The sequence below is a fragment of the Armigeres subalbatus genome, chromosome 2 (genome assembly GCF_024139115.2).
Source record: "Armigeres subalbatus isolate Guangzhou_Male chromosome 2, GZ_Asu_2, whole genome shotgun sequence".
NCBI classification, from domain to species: Eukaryota; Metazoa; Arthropoda; class Insecta; order Diptera; family Culicidae; genus Armigeres; species Armigeres subalbatus.
The window spans coordinates 288,478,443-288,498,719 of NC_085140.1; the positions used below are offsets into that span (position 1 = coordinate 288,478,443).

A 20,277-nucleotide genomic window follows, 5' to 3' on the forward strand; every position below is an offset into this window, starting at 1 on the left:
ATGAATGGACCTGGTTGGCATTTTATCTTATATAGGCCAGATAGTTATAGACTAACATTTGAAAAGGACGTAACAACTAAAATGTGTTTTTCCGCTTCCTCATCTACATTCATAGTTATACACATAGACAAACAGCTGGAAAGATTAATCTCCATGTGCACTCAAAGTTCCAAAGCTAAATTAAGCGAAAGGCTATTTTCGTGAGCGAAAAAGCACATCCTACATCTTCGAATCTCAGAAGCTAAAACCAAATTATCTGAAACATTCACTAATTTGTATGTTTATCTGCTAGGTTTACAATTCAATCCATCCGTCACTAACACACCTATAATATATTATGAATCATTAATAATAATAATTGTGATGATTTTGAAAGCAAATGATTAGTGAAATTATTTCCAGAGACGCTACGGAAGATGCTTGACATTTTGTCTATTTGCTCTAAATTTCTCAATTCAAACAAGATATATTTGACTAGTTCCAATGTATTCTATCTCTTGAATCTCAACTTGAAGAATATTTACGCCGCCGATACCGAGCGCAGAAGACTGAATAGTGAAAAGTAAGAAATATAAAGTTTGAAGTGAGAAGTGTGAAGTGGGACGTCTCACTTTTCACTTTTCACAGCGAGAAGTATGAAGTGAGAAATGAGGAGTGAGATCCTTCTTTTTCTCACTAATCATTTCTCACTTTTCACAGCGAGAAGTGAGAAATGGGAAATCTCTCTTTTCATTTCTCATTTCAGACTCTTCAATTTCGGCCGTTTGACCCGTTCGACCAAAAGTAGTTTCCGCTAAATGGCCCTTTCTGTCAAACGACCATTTCGGCCACACGGCATTTTCAGCCAAATGACCTAATGATCGGCCGTATGTCCTTTCGGCCACATGTTGCTTTCAGCCAAACTGATTTCCGGCCTAATAACCTTTTCCTCCAATTGAACGTTATCGGCTAGATGGCTTTCGACCTACCTAATTATTCAGCCAAATGACCCTTTCCCCTTACTTAACTGCTTACTTACTTACGTAGAGAACATAGGTAGGGTAAATGATATATTTTGGACATGTACATATTTTGGACAAGCCTGAGCTTCTTCGATCAATTTTAGATGATGTGTAGGAAAATTTTTATCGAAAGTGTGATCATTGCATACTTTTACCTCAACTCTAGCGGTTCCTGATGAGAATTCACAAATCAACTATTATTTATCTTTAAAATTATCTAAAATGTAAAGCTATCTACCAAAGTGCCTGCTGGATGCCAGTATGCAGGAGAACATGCATTATAGGACTCTTCGTAACATGCACCTGAAACACGTTTAAATTGGTTCAAACGGCAATCTTGAGGTCCGGCGGCCAAAGTTAGATTGTAATTGAGATGCTAACATATTCCAATCGCTTAACATGAACTAGAGACGGATGAAAAAGGAGTGACCAAAATGAAGTTATGTTTTTATTCATCAGACATTTATTGGTCATCCCATGTACAGTACATGGATGAACCATTAATTGCCAACTTTTAGGCTGTTTTCAATGATATCGATAAGATTGCGAAACAATGTTAATTTCTGGTTTAATCTATGTCAGTTAAGCAAATAAATGCATTTAAATGAATGTGGATACGTGTAGGTAAGTCATATACCATTGAGATCTGTTGGTGGCCATTTTTAAATTAGAAGAAAATGACACTGTCCAAAATATATGCATTTTCCATGTCGAAATTATTTATTTGATGTCCAAAAAGAAAATATTTCAGTTCGCAGTATATCACAGTTTACACCTAGTAAACGTAATTGGGGGGGAATCTAGTGGTTTTCAATTGTTTTATACTATTCAATCTCGATATATTTTCTAATGAATGTCCTGCGCTTGTCCAAGATACATCATTTACCCTATACACAATTTGCAAACATGTTTCGTACATCCTATAGTTTTTGCTGTATGATAAACCTTTCCCAGCAACTAATAACCCCACATTATTTCCCTTTGTTCTCTCATGTGACATTTTGAAAAGTTTATGACAAGAGTATTTACCGAGTTGTTGAGCTTTGACTGTTTGTCTTCCTTTGTTTGCGAACCCTTTGTTTGTCCTGCTGGAGATGGTGAACACTTTCTTGGCTCAATGATAATGGTTTGATGGACTGAAGGAGCTCGTAAAATGCTATGATAATGTCTTCGGTCTCAAACAAGCTCGTTCGAGTGGGATCCATAAGCCAATCTACCTTGACCTAATAAAATTAAATTTTAAATCAAGAGAGAGGGAGCAGTTCTGAAAAGGTTGCTTATTTCCAATTGCGACGAACTTTATAGGGATTTTACCTTATTTAATAGTTCACAAACAAAGCTAACTAATGTCATCTAATGATTTCTAAAACAGTTACAAATTTACTTGGTAGGGTTTGGGTCACTGTGAACTTTTATATCGTTAATTAGTTGATATTTTTCGGTGAAAACCGGTGAAAGTTTAGCATTTCTTAAAAAATAATTGTCTAAATGAATCTGCTCTATAAATTTCACTCTATAGATGCAAAACAATGTTTTCATTATTATCGGTCGACCAAATAAATTCTCATATTTATAATCTTAATGACCAAATTGAAGCCGCAGCACAACCGACCACATAATCATAAATCCATCCTAGAAACAAAATTACCATTTTCGTTGCATTGATTGTTTCCGTTTCCATTTTTTTTTTGCTCTGCTCCATTCCAGCGAAACGATCCAGCTGACCCTGAAGGCGGACAGCGATGACTGGCCGTTTCTGCTGCACGCCGAGTTCACGCCCAAGGGTCAGGCGATAGTCCTGGTGCACACGTACGACATCTACTACAAACCGTCGGCACGAGCCACTCAGACGTATCGGCTCACGAAAACCGCAATCCCGGGCATCATCTACAACGGCGTTCCGGATTGGCTTTATGAGGGTAATTACGAGTGAACCACACCGCCAGCAGCAGCGGCGGCGAAATGGCATTCAATGCATGTTTGCATCCCGGGGCAGAGGTTATCCTCTCCTTGAGGCACGTTCTGTCGGCTTTGAACCGTATAGCACTAGGTCGCGCCGCGATATACGATACTACAGCCGGATGTCCGCCTGGCATAACCGAAGAATTACAATTCAATCTGGCACGTTCCGTTGCGGTTTTACGAACAGGGTTGAGATGGGCTAGCGTGTAGGCAATGACATGGGTTGTTCTTTTGATGGCGAAAGGGGGTGGCAATTGGAATGTGGAAAAGCTCGTGAGCCACACGTGCCACAAAGTTGTTAAAGGGAAAAGCCCAATCGCCATAAACTGCACGGGTGTCATTTTATGGTATGAGATTCAATTCAGAATTGTTTGGGTGCACTCTTTCGCTAAATTATAACTGTAACTAAAGTAGTAAAATGGAGGGAAGTGGAAAGGTGAAAATTGTATCGCCGCAAATTTGAATAAATTGTAGTAACAGTTGTTTTAGGAGCCATAAGAGTCTTTTATATTTTTTTCATTCATTATAACAATCATTAATTCAAGTCATTCAGATTTTTAAGCTACAAAAATTCATAGAAAAACTTATTACCATATTGTATCGTAAATATGTTCAACATTCATCCGAATACATGCTGAAACTCAAGCATATGGCCTTTCGACTATTAATACGCTATTTTATAAAATACGAGGGATATAATGGGTCTGGGGTGAGAATGGCCCATCGCTCTCGTAAACTGTAGGTCAGAAAACTAAATCATTTAAAAATGTCTCTTATATTTTACTTTTCTTGTCCTTGGATTAATTAATTTCATTGTACATACACTCTTAGTTGTTGAAACAGTAGCCCATTCTCACCTCCATCCGATGACGGTATCTTCACATGAAAGGTTGGGAGTAACGGCGCTTAATAGATTGTTTCTCGAATTATGATATTTTGGACATGGACTGTCAGTCTAACTGTCTGTATTCAAAAATGGCATTTACAAGTATTCTGAGTATGATTTCCAAAAATCAGTGACATTTAAAACAATGCAAATAAAGAGAAAAAATGCATACACAATCATCGATTAATCAATCCCCCACATGACAATAGCACCAATATCCTCACTCGATGCCAACATCGCCGCTCTGTGCCGGACATTTTAATTATTGTTCAATTAATTAACGCTTTCCTTCCCGTTTCCATTCTCTCCCCTTTTTTTCCCTTGTTCACCAATACTGACGCGCAACGAACGATACTGGAACGTATGCTCACATGGATCGCGTGCCATTCCGGGACCTGATTCTACACCGCTGCCACTCGACTCGGCCAAACACCAACCCCACAGAGGAAATTCTGCAAAGCAACAAGGCAATTTGGCTATCCAACGACGGCCACCTGATGCTGTACAGCACCTTCAACGATTCGCTGGTGCAGGAGCAACAGTTCGCCTGGTACGGCATGACCAACGGCGATATCAATCTCTATCCGGAGATTCGCTCGTTAAGGTAAGTTATGCTCCGGAGCCGTGTCTGGCAGCTAATGTGTAATGGTGGATTGCACTTTTTGCTGGCCGAGTAAACTTTTGTTCTTTACTTCGAACGGGAACGATGAAGTCTCCCACTGGAAGAATATCTCGGTAGCTCTCGGTGGGATGACGGCAAAAGTTTCCGCAACATGATTAAACATACATGCAAGTCTCGCCTTGCTTTCCTTCGGTAAACTTAGTCTACCAGTCCCAGCCATGATGGTGGACATCTACGGGCATCAAAAGTTGGTGGCAGATTGAGCGATCAGGGAATCCGCCTGGGGTGAAAGTATTCAACAAGTTTACCGAACTATACTGGATATTTACTTACAGAGCTCCAGAGTAAACTTTAGGAAGCTCTGCGTTAGTTACTGGGTAAGTTTAGCATGGAAAACTAGAACCAAATGCCAATTAAATGAATCTAAATAAGTAGTGTGAAAGAGAAATCTATTTGGATGAACACCCTTGGTGTAACTTACATATCACAACCCAGTAGGGCGCCTGTCAATGATGCCGTGCAGTTCGCACTTTGTAAATAAATTCAACGGAAATAACGCATTTGTTAAGGCGCTTAAACTGTAATAAAATTTTATGATAATTAAGCATGCGATGTAAGCTACAAACCTTGCACCGCATAGTAGCATACGCAATTTGTTGAGGTAGTGTAGTGTTTAGTCAGTTGTTAGTAGGGAGGGAATCTAAGGCACAAATCCCAACCTTGTTAAATTGAGTACAGTAGGATCGATGAATATGCAAATGAAACAAGATTTTTGATTTTCGAATTTATCCACTCCACACGCCTTCTTCACGTTCATTAGGATGAGGGAAAATCAATAACGAAACATTTAACAGGAATCCGGAACCGTCCCGCAAAATGCGGCATGGTCACTTTACACCTTTAAGGACAACTGCAAATCTGGGACAGAGGCTGTACAACAGTCAAAGTTTATTTAATATTAGTTGACCGAACAGACAATGTCCTGCATATTAGGCGGAAATGTGCATTGTAATCTGCCCATGCGAACTTTCCATACGAAACTCAATTTTAGTTTTTCACGATTTTCTCAAGTTATATAAACCCGTCGAAAACTATAACGAACATTATTGCTGAAACACAAACATTTCAAAAGCTTCTGGCAGTTAGGATTTTTCCTCTGGTTGTACTGAACCATGAAGGAATTCTTCTTCTTCTTCTTCTTATTGGCATTACATCCCAACACTGGGACAGAGCCGCCTCGCAACTTAGTCTTCATTCAGCACTTCCACAGTTATTAACTGCGAGGTTTCTAAGCCAAGTTACCGAGGTTTCTAAGGCTAACACGATGATACTTTTATGCCCAGGGAAGTCGAGACAATTTCCAATCCGAAAATTGCATAGACCGGCACCGGGAATCGAACCCAGCCACCCTCAGCATGGTCTTGCTTTGTAGCCGCGCGACTTACCGCACGACTAAGGAGGGCCCCATGGAGGAATTACAATGTTTTCAACTTAAACTAAACTTAACCTGATTTATACAAAGGGTACAAAGAGCTAATCGTTGCAACAGATGATTGCAACGATTTTTGTCTAAAATTTGAAATTATTATGTTGGACATTTGTTGCAATGTCTCAATATTAGAAATTCTATGAATTTCATTGGTACTATATCACGGAGGCAACTTCAGAATTTTATTTTAAATCCTCTGAAGTGCCTTCTTTCTGGTATTGCAGCAACTAGTCCATATTGGTACAGCATACAACATGGCTGGTCTAAAAATTTGTTTGTAAATCAAAAGTTTGTTCTTAAGACAAAGTTTTGATTTTCTGTTTATAAGTGGATCCACTTAATATATTTGTTACATTTGGTTTGAAGGCCTTCAATGTGAATTTTAAAAGTTAATTGTGGATGTAGCAGAAGTCCTAAATATTTATCTTCGCTAGACCAGTTAATTGGAACCCCATTCATAGTGACAATATGTCTGCTAGAAGGTTTTAAATAAGAAGCTCTCGGCTTACGTGGGAAAATTATAAGCTGAGTTTTGGAAGAATTCGGGGAAATTTTCCATTTTTGCAAGTAAGTGGAGAAAATATCTAAACTTTTTTGCAATCTACTACAAATGACACGAAGGCTTCGCCCTTTGGCTGAGAGACCAGTGTCATCTGCAAACAAAGATTTTTGACACCCTGGTGGTAAATCAGGTAAGTCAGAAGTAAAAATGTTATACAATATGGGCCCCAGTATGCTGCCTTGGGGAACACCAGCTCTAACAGGTAATTTATCAGATTTCGAATTCATATAGCTTACCTGCAGTAAACGATCTGATAAATAATTTTGGATCAGTTTAATAATGTACAGAGGAAAATTACAATTCATCAATTTCACAATCAAACCTTCATGCCAAACACTGTCAAATGCTTTCTCTATATCAAGAAGAGCAACTCCAGTCGAATATCCTTCAGATTTGTTGAGCCGAATTGAATTCGTAACTCTTAGTAACTGATGGGTGGTTGAATGCCCATGGCGAAAACCAAATTGCTCATCAGAAAAAATAGAATTGTGCAAAATTTGTTTCAACAGAAACTCCCAAGGTTTCAAAAACTTTGGTTTCAAACGAAGAATATAATTTATTATTGATACGTCACATCAATTAATGACAATGGTGACCCCACCACAGGCGCTGTCAAGACGATCATTACGGTAAATAAAATAATTTGGATCTATGTGATGAAGATTCCAGGGGTGACATTGCGCATCTCGATTCGAACGTAATTCTATCGAGTCGAACATATTTGGCATTATGGCTTTCGATTCGATCTCGAAAACGACTCATCGTTCGAGTATGCTCGAGGAGGTACAAGAATAACGAGATGTTTTGACATTATGGACGCTCGATAGCACACTGAAAAACGACTCAAGTCGAATGAAAAACACTCGTCACCTTTATAGCTTTCGAATGTTGTTCGAGAGTAATTTCTTGCTGAAAGTTTTTAATTAAATTTGTTATTATTTCTCTACGGGAAGAGAATAAATGTTTCATTATTGTATCTTGAAGGAAAGAATGTCATTAGTATACCTACTTTTATAGTTTCCTGACAATATGCAATATCTAATTATCCCGAAATCCGCATAAAAACGACTTCAACTAAAATCGTTTTTTTTTTGCAGTTTTCACGTATTTCGCGTATTTCACGTAAACCGCGTGAAAAAATATTTGGGGAAATCTGCGTAAAAACGTGTATATTCCAAAATCTACGTAAAAATAGTTGAGTTGAAAAAAAACGCGCAAGAAATGACCCAAGTGGATTTAACTAAAACACATGGAAACATCAAAGTAATTTATTATCGAATCCTTCTTTAGCTTTAAATTATTTAGCTCAAAATTGGATATGTGGCATAAACTTAAATAAACATAAAACTTATAATTTGTGTCGTAACTATATCTCAATTTACAAAACTTATCGTATCGGCATAATGTTTTAATCGGTTGCAACTGCTCAATAAATAATATTGCTTTTTATAGTAATTGAGCACAATTTGCTTGTTTATAAATTAACTGCCAATTCATGCCCCGAAGCATTCCTTTCCAACAGGCAACATGCTACACGCAGATGAAATTACTCTTTTTCTCTCTGTTTACTCACATTCGCCATGCGCTGAAGGTTGTCTCTCCAGCGGGCGGCATACTAAACACGGAGACAGCTATCTCTTATTCTCTCTGTTTACATTTCGTTTGACAGAACATACTCGATTGAGCTAAGGCAGCACCATTCGAAATCTTGTTACTAAATGAAGTCAAACGAAATGCATAATGCCGCAATTTTTTCAAAACGAATGCAAAAACGTACGAATCGAGTGATTCGATTCGAGATGCGCAATGCCACCCCTGTTTCGGTTCCGAGCACTTTCTTAAGCAGGTATACGACTATTATATAATAAAAACACTTGTAAGGACGTGACCAGGTGTGTTGAGAAAATCGAGTCCGCCTAATTGTAGATTTTAGCGGAATCTACAATGACCGTGGATATGTTTATCTCTGCAACTCAATCTACGATTTGTTCAAGGGTTCGTGTTATGCTATGCTCCTAATTTGGCCAACCCTGAAAAATGCATATTTTCCAAAAAAAACCCAGATTAATCCACCTAGCGGTGATGGTGCCTTTCGCGTATATTATAAAACAAGAAAACACATAAGAGTAACAAAAAAGCACGTAAGAGAGGTCAAAATTGGACTTTAGGGAGATAGATTCAGTTATTTCCATCAATTCACATTTTTTTGCGTTCACTTGAATGCATTGCACCAGTTTTTGAAAAAAAAATTCCCTTGGGAAAAATGAAAAAAAAAACAATGTTTTTTAATAACTCCGGAACGCAATGGCCGATTGGGCCAATTTTCAATAGCGAAAAATTAGGAAAGATTCCGCGTCGAATGCAACCTGTTTCGAGGACAAAGCTCAGTACAAAAAAGTGTGTCTCACATTTTTTTGTACAAACACACACATACATACCTACATACACACATACAGACATGGGCTGCGAAATGGTGAGTTGACATCTGGGAAGGAGCGACCAACACAGCTCTGGTCCTCACAAGTTCCAATCTCACGCTTCCACGGGTCTTCCGATGACAATTGACCGCCAGCTAAGGGTTGCGTACTTAGCTGGTAGTGCAGCCTGGGCACTGTTGTCCTTCTGACATCAGCTAGAGTGAGTGGGTGCGACCAACGGGACCATCGTCCCTAACCCCTAATCCCAAGGCGTCAAGCGACCCGTGCCGAGGGGATGCATGGCCAGGGGGGTGAAATAATGAGCTAGGCCTTTAACAAAGCCTGTGGGGTACCTGGGCACCCTCCACAGTAATTGTCCCTTACCGCGTCATGCTGGGCTCTGGCGTGGTGGACCTCTTTTCCCGAGCAACTCGTGGGACCAAAATGGAAAACCAAGTCAATTTTTCAATTAGTGGTAGTAGTGTAGGCGACAACCCCTTCGCAAGATGTGGGTTGTTCAGGTCTCCGCCTAGGAGGCCAGAGGCAATAGTCGGCAGCTCAGTGCGCAGCGCCAGCGTGGGTCACTTAACCTTCCTCTCGGCTAAAAAAACGCCGGTACAGGTTATTGACGGCCCATGGCTTGTGGAGGCGATGAACCGCAAACATCGACTTTGCGTCATCGAAGCATAATATCAGTAAGGACCTCAAGAGGAGCTTGCAGAAACTTCGAAAGTCGATGCTGGATGCCAAGCTGGAGAGGGCGGTCGGGACGGCCAAGTGTAAACCCGTGAAATCCCTAGAGTCGAGGTCTACCCAGACTGAGGCACAAGGATTCGCGGACTCGGGCAAGATCGAATCGACCGAGGGCGTGCCAGCGAAGACGGTGGTGCCAAAGTCTACCCAGACTGAGGCTCAAGTATTCGCGGGCACGTCGGGGGTGACTGCTCCAACGAAGCAGACACAAAAACGGGGGAGACAGTCTCCAGGAGATGAGCTCCCTGGGGGCCGCTTCAAAACGCGGAGGGTTACTACCCCGAACAAGGGTAGTGGGGCTGGGATGCTAAACCCCCGCTCAGGTACCTCCAAAACCGTCCACTCAGGAAAGACGGTGGTATGGGGTTACGGCAGGCTGAGAGCTCTCAGCCGCCCCAGACCAGGGAAATAGAGGGGGATGACGCCTCCTGGACCCTGGTCAAGAACAAGAGGAAACCGAAGACGTCAAGGGCCGTAATGAAGGCCCAGGCGAATGAGGGTAGCAAGAAGTCTAGGGTAGGCACCAATCGCTCCAGGGGCGATGCCCTAGTCATCACGGCGGACGAGGCCAAGTACTCGGACGTCTTGAAGGCGATGAGGAGTGACGTCAAGCTCGGTGAACTCGGCACCGGCGTACGTCGAATAAGACGTACCCGGATGGGCGAGATGATCCTCGAGCTGAAGCAGGGCGTCTCGCAAAAGGGCGCCGCCTACAAGAAGTTGGCAGAGGAAGTCCTAGGCGAGACGGTCAAGGTGAGGGCACTCACGACGGAGGTGAAAGGGTTAAAGACCTGAACGAGATCACCGAAGTCGAAGAGCTCGTCACGGCACTGCGGCGACAGTGTGAAGTGGAGACGCCCACCGCAGCCGTTCGGCTACGGAAAGGTCCGGCAGAGACGCAGGTAGCATTGGTTCGGCTGTCTGCAGCGGACGACTCCAAGGTAGTCAAGTTAGGGAGCGTCAAGGTGGGATGGTCGGTATGCCCTGTGGGCATATACGAGCAACCCGAAGTTTTGCTTCAAGTGCCTGGAACCGGGGCACAAGCAATGGGACTGCAAAGGCCCTGACAGAAGCAATCTCTGCCGACGCTGCGGATTGGAGGGACATAAGGCACAATGCTGCACGAACCCTCCCAATTGTTTGATTTGTTCCAGCAAAGCTGTGAACAGCAAGCACCCCATGTGGGGTTCGAAGTGCCCGGCGTTTAAGCGTGCTGCAAATTCACAGTGCAGGTAACGCAGCTGGCTTGCTCGGCCTCGCCCGAGTGTTTGGTGTGCGCAGGTTTAGAGAAAACGGCGGAACACGTGTTGTTTGTGTGCCCACGTTTTCGCGCAATGCGTGACCACATGCTTGCCACATGTGGTCTGGACACTACCCCGGACAACCTAGTTCGGAGGATGTGTAAAGATGAAGTTGGCTGGAACGCCGTTTTATCGGCTATCGCCCAAATCGTCTCGGAGCTACACAGAAGGTGGCGCGTGGACTCAAGGATGGCTAGTTCAGGCGCAAATAAGAGGTGGTCGAAGGGATCGAAGTCGGCTTCATGGGTCGTACCGGAGGTCATGCTCTGTGGTCGAACTCGATCCTTTTATCGAACAAGTGGCCGCACGAAGAACAACATGGTATCGTCGCTTTCGCGGCGTCGGTCAACCGGGCGGATTCCGAGCCCGAGGACGGAAAGGGGTCCTCGTCAAGGCTGGGGCAGGTGTAGGCACCGCATCGGCAAGTCCCTCTGTGTGTTGACGAATAGACCCTGTCGCAGAGAGGTCAATTTGGGGTGCACGCGGCATCATCATTCTTGATACCAGTCGTGCAGAGGGAAGCAGGCGCGAAGTCGACACTTCCCACCTTCCGAGGACATAGGACGTGGTAAAGCCATCTGGAAAGCCGGCAATGCGCTGGCACGATACCATGGTGTTCTTCTAATAAAGCGAGTCACGATGTTCGATGCTGCAAGGACACGCAGCTAACCTCGAGGATGCGTTGTGCACTGGCCCCCCTTTGAAGCATTACTTTCTGGTTGTACCGAAGGGACTATGGGCTTGGCGGCAATGGAAACGGTTTAGCGGGTCGGGGATGTAGTCCTGACTCCCTCGTTTGCTGTTTGAGGTGATCCCTAACCCCGCACTTCCTGGACAACCCAGGATGTATGTTGAGCAGATTCCCCCTCCATTGCTTAGGAAGAAAAAAAAACACACATCTAGATATTTTTGGCCTCATATACTCATATAATTTTTGTCTACTTTCAAGGTTCATAGCTTTTGTTCATCGTTATACAAAAGAACCCTTGAATTAAGCCCTTAGAGTCTACACGCGTAACCAAAAGTCTATCTACCAGTTTCAAATATACAACACGCTCTTTGCGGTCCTTGGAATTGAAGGTCTTTACATGGGTTCTATGACACTAGCCCGAATGTCACTGCCCCGAATGTTACTACCCCGAACGCCATTACCCCGAAAAGTCACTACCCCGAAAATCATATGAATATATTACGCTCTAATTTTAATTATTACTTTTGCATATGCTGACAATTCTCGCGTGATTTTTGAACACGTCGTATGTCTAAAAGAGAGGCTCTCTTTGCTTACTTTCTCTTTCGATTATTACGATTTTTTCACAGAGATCTGAAGAAAATAGCTTTGTCTAGCGTGCTGAGGTAGAAATATTGAAATAAATGCAAAACTAGCTTTGATATTAGTGAAGGAGAGCGTAATGAAAGAGTGTTTCTCATTAAGACATAGACCCCCTAGGAAACGTCGCAATATTATTTCCCCATAAGAATCGAGTATACGAGCAGCAAAAAGCGCTGTGCGTCGTTTCTTGTGGAGAGCGCCGCGTGTACTAAATGCGTTAATATCTTCAGCAACATAAATACTGCTAATAAGCTAAATACAATACACGCATTTCCCGGGACAAGGCTAGAGAGTAAATTACTTCTTTCTTTCAAATTAAGCACTTGCCCAGAATAAAGCGAGAGAGTGAATGCCGGCTTCGTTTAAAGCACGCAAAAGAGTACATCACACCTTTTTAAAAGCACCTGCTGGTCCGGAATAATGCAAAAGAGTGTGTACTTCCTTTTTTTAAAGCACGCATCTGTCCGGAAAAAGGTGGGAGAATAAATGACACCTTCTTTGAAAGCACGCATTTGCCTAAAATAAGGAGGAATTTTTGACTGATTAGTCTCTATTTCCCACTTCATTATTGAAACGCAATCTAATAAAGTGAGCGAGAAAGCGAGAAAGTAAGTAATATGTTTATTTTTATTTATTTTTTTACAAATTTGGGGTAATGGCCATTCAGGGTAATGATATCGAGTATAAATCGAAAATTGGAATTCATCTGGATGGAACGTTGCGAAAGAATCGGTCAAGAAATGCGTTTTTTACAGCAGTTTAGATTTTTGAAAGGGCTTTCAAAAATTTAAACTGCTGTCAAAAACGCATTTCTTGACCGATTCAGACAGACGTCAGGGACGTAAAGGTTAACATCTGAATAGAATTGCTGAATTTCATCTTGACAAATCACTGACACTCACACTAAAATTAAAATCCAGTTTTACCCTAGAGCTAAAACAACTTCCCAATTTCATTGTGCGAATCGATAGACATCGGAAAGTCACTATTTTATAGGTCATTACTTTTTCTCCCTTTCGGTCAATTAATCCTGGCGAAATGTTCTGTACGATTCTCCCCACCACTAGCTACAGACAAACAATTTCGATAGAAAGAAGAACATTACACGCTCGTCCCACTCGTATGAAGGCTGGCTGTTAGGAAAATAGGAAAAAAAAGGCTGGAAACCCGTCTGCGGCGGTGTGTTTGGGATGGATATTTATTCCGCAGCTTTTGTGTCGTGTGGGATTGGGCAGTTCGGTTGAGTTCTGCGGGACACGCCATATGTACCAATATCATCATCATGGCCGGGTAGGTTGACCGCGTGAACGGATGAATGTATTACATTAGTATTCCAGTCGGGGTTTTGGGGATTAGACGTCTATGATTTTATCACGTTTGTGGCTAACCAGCGGCTTATTCGGAATGATTCGGCTGTACTTGGCTTGGCATCCATAACTGTTTTATACGGGCTGAAATTGGTAAACTAATAATGACTAAACGATTGAGATTAAGCCCATAACTTGGTTAGGCAACTCGAAAGGTTTGGCGAAAAAAGCTAGGTACAAACAAATGAAATTTTATTTTATTGACTGCATTTCGAAATATTTTGCAACCTAGCATAGGCAGTTTTTGTCTCCATGATCCGTGTCCCCATGTCTATCGTTTTAGCTTATAAGTTAGGTCTGCGTCTTTCCCTCGGTATCATTCTAACTCCACTTAGGTATTGTGGAATATCTTTGAATGATACGTTTCCTTATCTTGCCTACATCAACACATGATTTACTTTTCCAGAGCTGAGTCCCGTTAAAACTACCTTTAATTGACAGTTATAGTTATTGCCCACTCGCGACCTTAGATTCTCCACGTTCCGCCATCTTCCATCAGCTTGCTTCATTCATTCACTTTTTTCGCTGAGCAGCCCATCCAGGTTGTTATCGCCGACTATCATTGTTAAGTGCATTCTTGATGGTCGTCCACTGTCACCTTCTGGAAAGTTCACTAATCGAGTCCAAAGCTTTTCAGCAGTAACTTGTAGTCGTGGACAAATGGACACCACTTAGAAGTCTTAAACACGGCATTGGACGTCTCAGTCTTCATGATTTTGTAAATCAAGTTTATAGCTTCTCATAATGCAGTGAGTGTGCTCTGAGAAGATTTTTATTCTATTTTCTTTTTCAATGGCTCTACATTCCCACCAGAAGTAAGTCTGCTTTTCAAGTTTATAATCTACTAGCATTTCTCCAGTCAATAGTTGAAAGCTTTTCTGGGCCGGAACCCGAAAACATCCTGGGCCAGAGCGAGACTCGAACTCGTCATCACGGATTGGCAATCCATCGCCTTTGCTCGGAAGGCTAATTTGAGACCCCAGATTTCTATTCTATGATTCAGCTAATTTATATGGCACTAAGATTGATATATATTTTTAAAACAAATCCATTTATGATTTATCGAAAATTGTCTAGCATAGCATTCGCGAATAACTATCCAGCAGTTCATTCTAGACCACATTTCCCCACTCTTGTGTTTGCGAACGATGTTTGCTGTATGGGAATAGTGTTGTGTTTTGGTGCACACAGAGTATCCCGGTTACTGCATCGTCTGAAAAGGATTCCTTCCCGAAAGCATGAGACTGTCCATTTCTCGGTCGACCATTTCGGAAGCCATTTTCAGCATTACTGCTGCTATAGACACAGCTATGCTTGTCGGGTGTTGTTGTGGCGTAGGTCAAGCACTAGGGATAGGATAGGATAGAATAGTAATCATATAGAGAGGAGCACGGTCGACGGGGCGCTCAACCGAGCGAGTGACGGGTGCTGGCGAGATTACGCTTTGTTATGTAAATAAGGAAACTTCTGTCGAACCGGTGTCTCTGATATGCTGATTGTGGTTTATTTGTGCATTATTCATCGGTATCAAGCTAATACGTCTTAAAATAATTTCAAGTGCCCGAAGGAGTTGCAGGTGGGATGGAGTAATCGCTTTTACCGATAAGAGCATGCCAACCGATAAGGCAAATATATCCTTTGTGGTATCTTTAAAGTAATGAGAATACATTTCTAAGTGTAATTGAAGTGTGATATACCAGTAAAGAGTTATTTATTGTGTCTTCTTATCTTCCTGTTTGGGTCCATGCTTCTCATAAGAATTTTACGATATTTTTCATAGGCGTCCTTTTTCGCATCTCGACATTCAATAGTTTAATTAACAAATAAATGAAGCAATCTCTTCTTTAACCGCTGTTTTCTCTCGTGCCACCAATCTTCTTTTTGACGTAGGACTTACGTCTCTTCACTATACCGGGTGTCATTTCAAAATATTCAAATCGACCGCGTTACGCTGTGTTGAAAGATTTTAAACGTTAATAGCGTTCGTCTCAGTGGACGAATTTCTGCGGTAAGCCCCTCAATCGACAGATTTCAAGTATGCCTTCCATGTCCATGCTTGATAAGAACCTAAAAACTTGTTTCAATAGGCATGAAACTGTTTTCAATGAAAAACATTGAGATCAAGGGAACCTATAAATATGGGTACCGCATAATTCTTGCATCATTCCATTACCACGTTCTGATTGGTGCAGACACCAGCGAATGAGCAGCCGCTGGGTCTGCCGAGAAGCCATAAAATAGCGCAACGCGTTTTTTCCCTTAATTCTGACCGGGACAAGCGAAGCAACCGCATCATCGATTGAACAGCACTCACACCTTTTAGCAGGGAATGAAGTCTGCACCGACCGCTTTTTGGCTCGACACCATCGAAGCGACCATCATCAGCCGAAACCTAGCCAGTACATCAGCAGTCCACCCTACAGACCCGACGAAGCAGCAATATGCTGAGCAGATACCGGCAGCAGCAGCAGAGTCGAGCCGAGACCGGCCGGCATCGGTGCTGAGCCGAGACAGGCTAAAGAAAAGCCACATGATGCAGCATGTATGTCCAAAAAACAAACGGTTCTTCAGAGAGCCAATAATAGAGATCAATATCAATGCTTTCAATATTGAGTGTTTTTATTGACATAACGTGTTATATGTGTGGACAATTGACTTACTCTGTTTTACCGTGTACTCCTAAGAATAAATAAAACCTATTACTATTGAATTGTTCGTCAGAATATAACGTGTTTCAATCTTTATCGACAATGTCCGATCGTTAGGTTATGTGCCCAGCATAAATTCGATTTTGATAAACGTAAAGTTGTTCGGGAAAGTAATAAGCGTACGGTTTTTCAGTTTTCCGCGCGATGGATGACGACGTGAAGTTTTTGCGAATAAAGCCATTCGACGGTACGGGTTTTAATAATTTCCATTCCGGCGGATATCAGTGTGCTGAAGAAGAGAAGTGATTGGCCTTCTTGGGAGGAAGCCATTAAAGAAGAACTTAGATCGCTTGAGAAGAACAAAACATGGACATTAGTTGATCGTCCTGCTGGGAAGAATGTTATTGACAATAAATGGGTGTTCAAAATGAAGAAAAACAGTGAAGGTATCGTTGAAAGATACAAAGCAAGGCTGGTTGCTCGCGGTTTCACGCAGAGACCGGGTTTCGATTTCACCGAAACGTACTCGCCGGTTGCAAAAATGTCAACGCTGAGGATCTTGTTAGCATTGGCGAATCACGAAGACTGGAGTATCCATCAAATGGATGTCAAGTGTGCGTTTCTTAATGGTGGCTTGCAAGAGGATATATTCATGCGACAACCAGCAGGCTTTGAGAAGGGAAGGATCTGGTTTGCAAGTTAAATAAAGCCATTTACGGCCTGAAGCGAGATGAAGGACCTGAACGAAATAAAGAGTTTCCTTGGATTGAACGTTTGTCGGGATCGGAACAAGCGAATCATGACGATCGACCAACGAGCTTATGTTTCAAGCGTTCTGGAGCGATTTGGGATGGAAAACTGCAAGGCGTCGGCCATTCCCATGGATCTAAATCTTCGACTTGAAAAGGAGAAAAACCCGGAGTTATTCACGGACAAGCCGTACCGTGAGCTGGTTGGCTGTTTGATGTACCTGATGGTTACCTCACGACCGGACATCTGTGCGGCGGTCAACTATTTTGCTGGGTTTCAATGCGGAGCAAGTGAAAAACACTGGGTACATCTCAAGCGAATCCTTAGATACTTGAGGGGTACTAGTGACGTCAAGCTAATGTATGGGTGTGACAAGGCAGCAGAAGTGTTGGAAGCGTTTACAGATGCTGACTGGGGAAACAATCCCAACGATCGGCGATCCGTTTCTGGCTTCGTCATTAAATTACATGGTTCCACGGTTACATGGGCAACGCGAAAGCAGTCGTCGGTGGCACTATCAAGTACGGAAGCTGAATTGATGGCGTTATGTCAGGGAAGCTGTGAGCTGATGTGGATCATCAATCTATTGGCGTCTATTGGTGTGACAGTTCCGAAGCCTGTTACGATTAATGAAGATAATCAGTCGTGCATTTCGGTTACTGTTGAACCCCGAAAGCATAAAAGAATGAAACATATTGAAATTCAACATTTCTTTGTGCGAGAACTTATACAACAAGGACGTGTTCGGTTGAAATATCTGCAAACTGATAATCAGGTTGCCGATTTAATGACAAAAGGCCTTGCGCGATTGCGTTATTTTAAGCTGCGTGACATGTTAGGAGTAAGTAATTGACGTGGGGTATTGAGTGTTTTATTGACATAACGTGTTATATGTGGACAATTGACTTACTCTGTTTTACCGTGTACTCCTAAGAATAAATAAAACCTATTACTATTGAATCGTTCGTCAGAATATAACGTGTTTCAATCTTTCTCGACAATGTTCGATCGTTATTCAATACCCTTCGGGATAGAAATTGTACTTGGGTGCCGAATCCAATACTCTAGAGATAAAATTTTATGCGTGATTTTCATAAATAGCGTCAAAACTAACAGTGGATATTTTTTCTGATTTAACCGCGAAATGGACGAAGGACTTCGCTTGACCATGCCTTTAGAGATTCATAAGATGTCCAAATCTCTCACATAATCTTATTTGGATAAAAAACACCGATAACAGCTCAAGCATTAATAAACTATCAATCGATTTTTCATCCAATGTTGGATTTTTTGACATTGATAAAAAAATATGTAGATAAACATTGTTTGATACTGACCGCACACAAAGCGAACGTGACTGAATGATCGTTCCATGTTACCAATTCTAAATCTTATCTCCAGAAATCCCATGTCCGGGTGTTTCCTTTCTGCTACTACTAACAATGTTGTCTCAGAAAAGAACACGTAATTTCCACCTGAACTGCAATTCTAAGCTCGCTTGCCCGGTTTATTGGCCTGTATCTAGCGAAAAGTCCCGTTAGGAAATAGACGCCAGCAGCGAGCAACAAGCGTAAAAAAGAAGAAGCCCTTCTCGAACGCGTTGATGATGATGACGCTTTGGCTGACAAAGAAGCGGGATGCAAGACACTAGCTGATTGTCCCACCAATTGGGAAGCAGAGAAGATTCAAAATAAGGTATAAATAAAAGTGCATTCGCTCGCAGAGCATTCAGTCTTTTTTATACCATCACTAGAAATTCACGGTTATTTGACAGTTGATGTGAGAAATTTGGACATATGTATTATGTATCTTAAAGGCATGGTCAAGTCAAGTCCTACGTCCACTTAGCGGTTATGTCACAGACATTACCCACTGTTCGTTTTCTTCTTATTGGCATTCTAGATATTGGCGCCTTGCAGCTTAGTGTTCATTTAGCGCTTCCACAGTTATTAATAGTGATGTTCTGAGCCAAGTTAACATTTTTTGCATTAACACGATGATACATTTACGCGCAGGCAAGTCGAGAAGATTTCCAACCATAAAATTTTATTTGATCACAAGTCTTGTGTGTTGTAAAGTAGGACGCCAGTAAAAAAAAATTAGGGGAGAGGAGGGGATCACAAATTCTGAAATTATTTGCTTGTGATTTTTTCTTTAATTTAATTTATTATGACATTCATGCAAGCATACTTAACAGACGGAAACGCATGGTGCGTCATTTTTCATTACTAAAGTTCTTACGCTACTATTTAGATAGGGGTTCTGTTCCGTTTTCCATCTCACTGAACATATATTCATCTCATCGCAAAACAGAGAAATACAGCACCAATATTGTCACTTCTTTTTGCTAACATGCGTGCTCACTGCTGAAAAAAATCACAAAAATAAAAAACCAATCAAATTCCTTTTCATTGTTTTGTTTTTTATGGGATGGAAATGGGAACTATGAGATGAAGACAGGCCAATTTATCATAGAAACTGAACACTGATAAAACCGGGGTTAGAAGCCCCCTTAGAAACCTCCCAAGGTGGCAATTCTCTAGGGAAATGGCAAGTAATGCCTAAGAACTAACATTTTACAATATTTAGAAAAATTGTGCGAATAATAAAAACGCAAATCTACATTTGAAGAAATAGGATACAAATTGGTTACCAATGAGGGAGCTTCCTGGTCGGACGATTGCCGTGCTCCGGGGGTTGAAATATCTTCAGTTTTGTTGGTGACTCGGAATATCATGTGCCTTGTTTAAGTTGCCCTGTTGTTTGATTGGACATACGAACATTAATTTGAAATTCAGAACTTCCAGAACTGGCGTTCGAAAGCGGAATCAGATCGTGTCGCGACCGATGGAGATTCTTCGATTTCTTGTGCCCATCGCATCGTTGTCGATAACCATTTTCACCAGGTTATTGCCCGACATTCTGGCTACGTGTCCGGCCCACAGCAGTCTTCCAATTTACACGGTGTGAACGATGGGTGATTCTCCCAACGGCTGTCGTCTTCCATCTCCATGTGTCGTCTTCCATCTGCATCCGCCATAGACAATACGCAGCACTTTCCTCTCGAAGACTCCCAGTGCACGTTGATCCTCCACGAGCATTGTCCAGATCTCGTGTCCGTAGAGGACTAACGGTCTAATGAGCGTTTTGTAGATAGTTGATTTGGCACGGCGGAAAACTCTATTC

At 42.0% G+C, this 20,277-nt stretch overlaps 1 protein-coding gene across 1 annotated transcript in view; it reads left to right on the forward strand.

Moving 5' to 3' along the window:
* The window catches only part of LOC134209786 (inactive dipeptidyl peptidase 10-like), a 289,540-nt gene extending 284,721 nt beyond the window's left edge, over positions 1-4,819 (forward strand). The window contains exons 6-8 of the mRNA XM_062685818.1: positions 2,709-2,920; positions 4,294-4,453; positions 4,807-4,819. Coding sequence (XP_062541802.1) covers positions 2,709-2,920; positions 4,294-4,453; positions 4,807-4,819 — 385 coding nt within the window. The remainder of the gene's footprint in view (positions 1-2,708; positions 2,921-4,293; positions 4,454-4,806) is intronic.
* Positions 4,820-20,277: the final 15,458 nt, after the last annotated feature.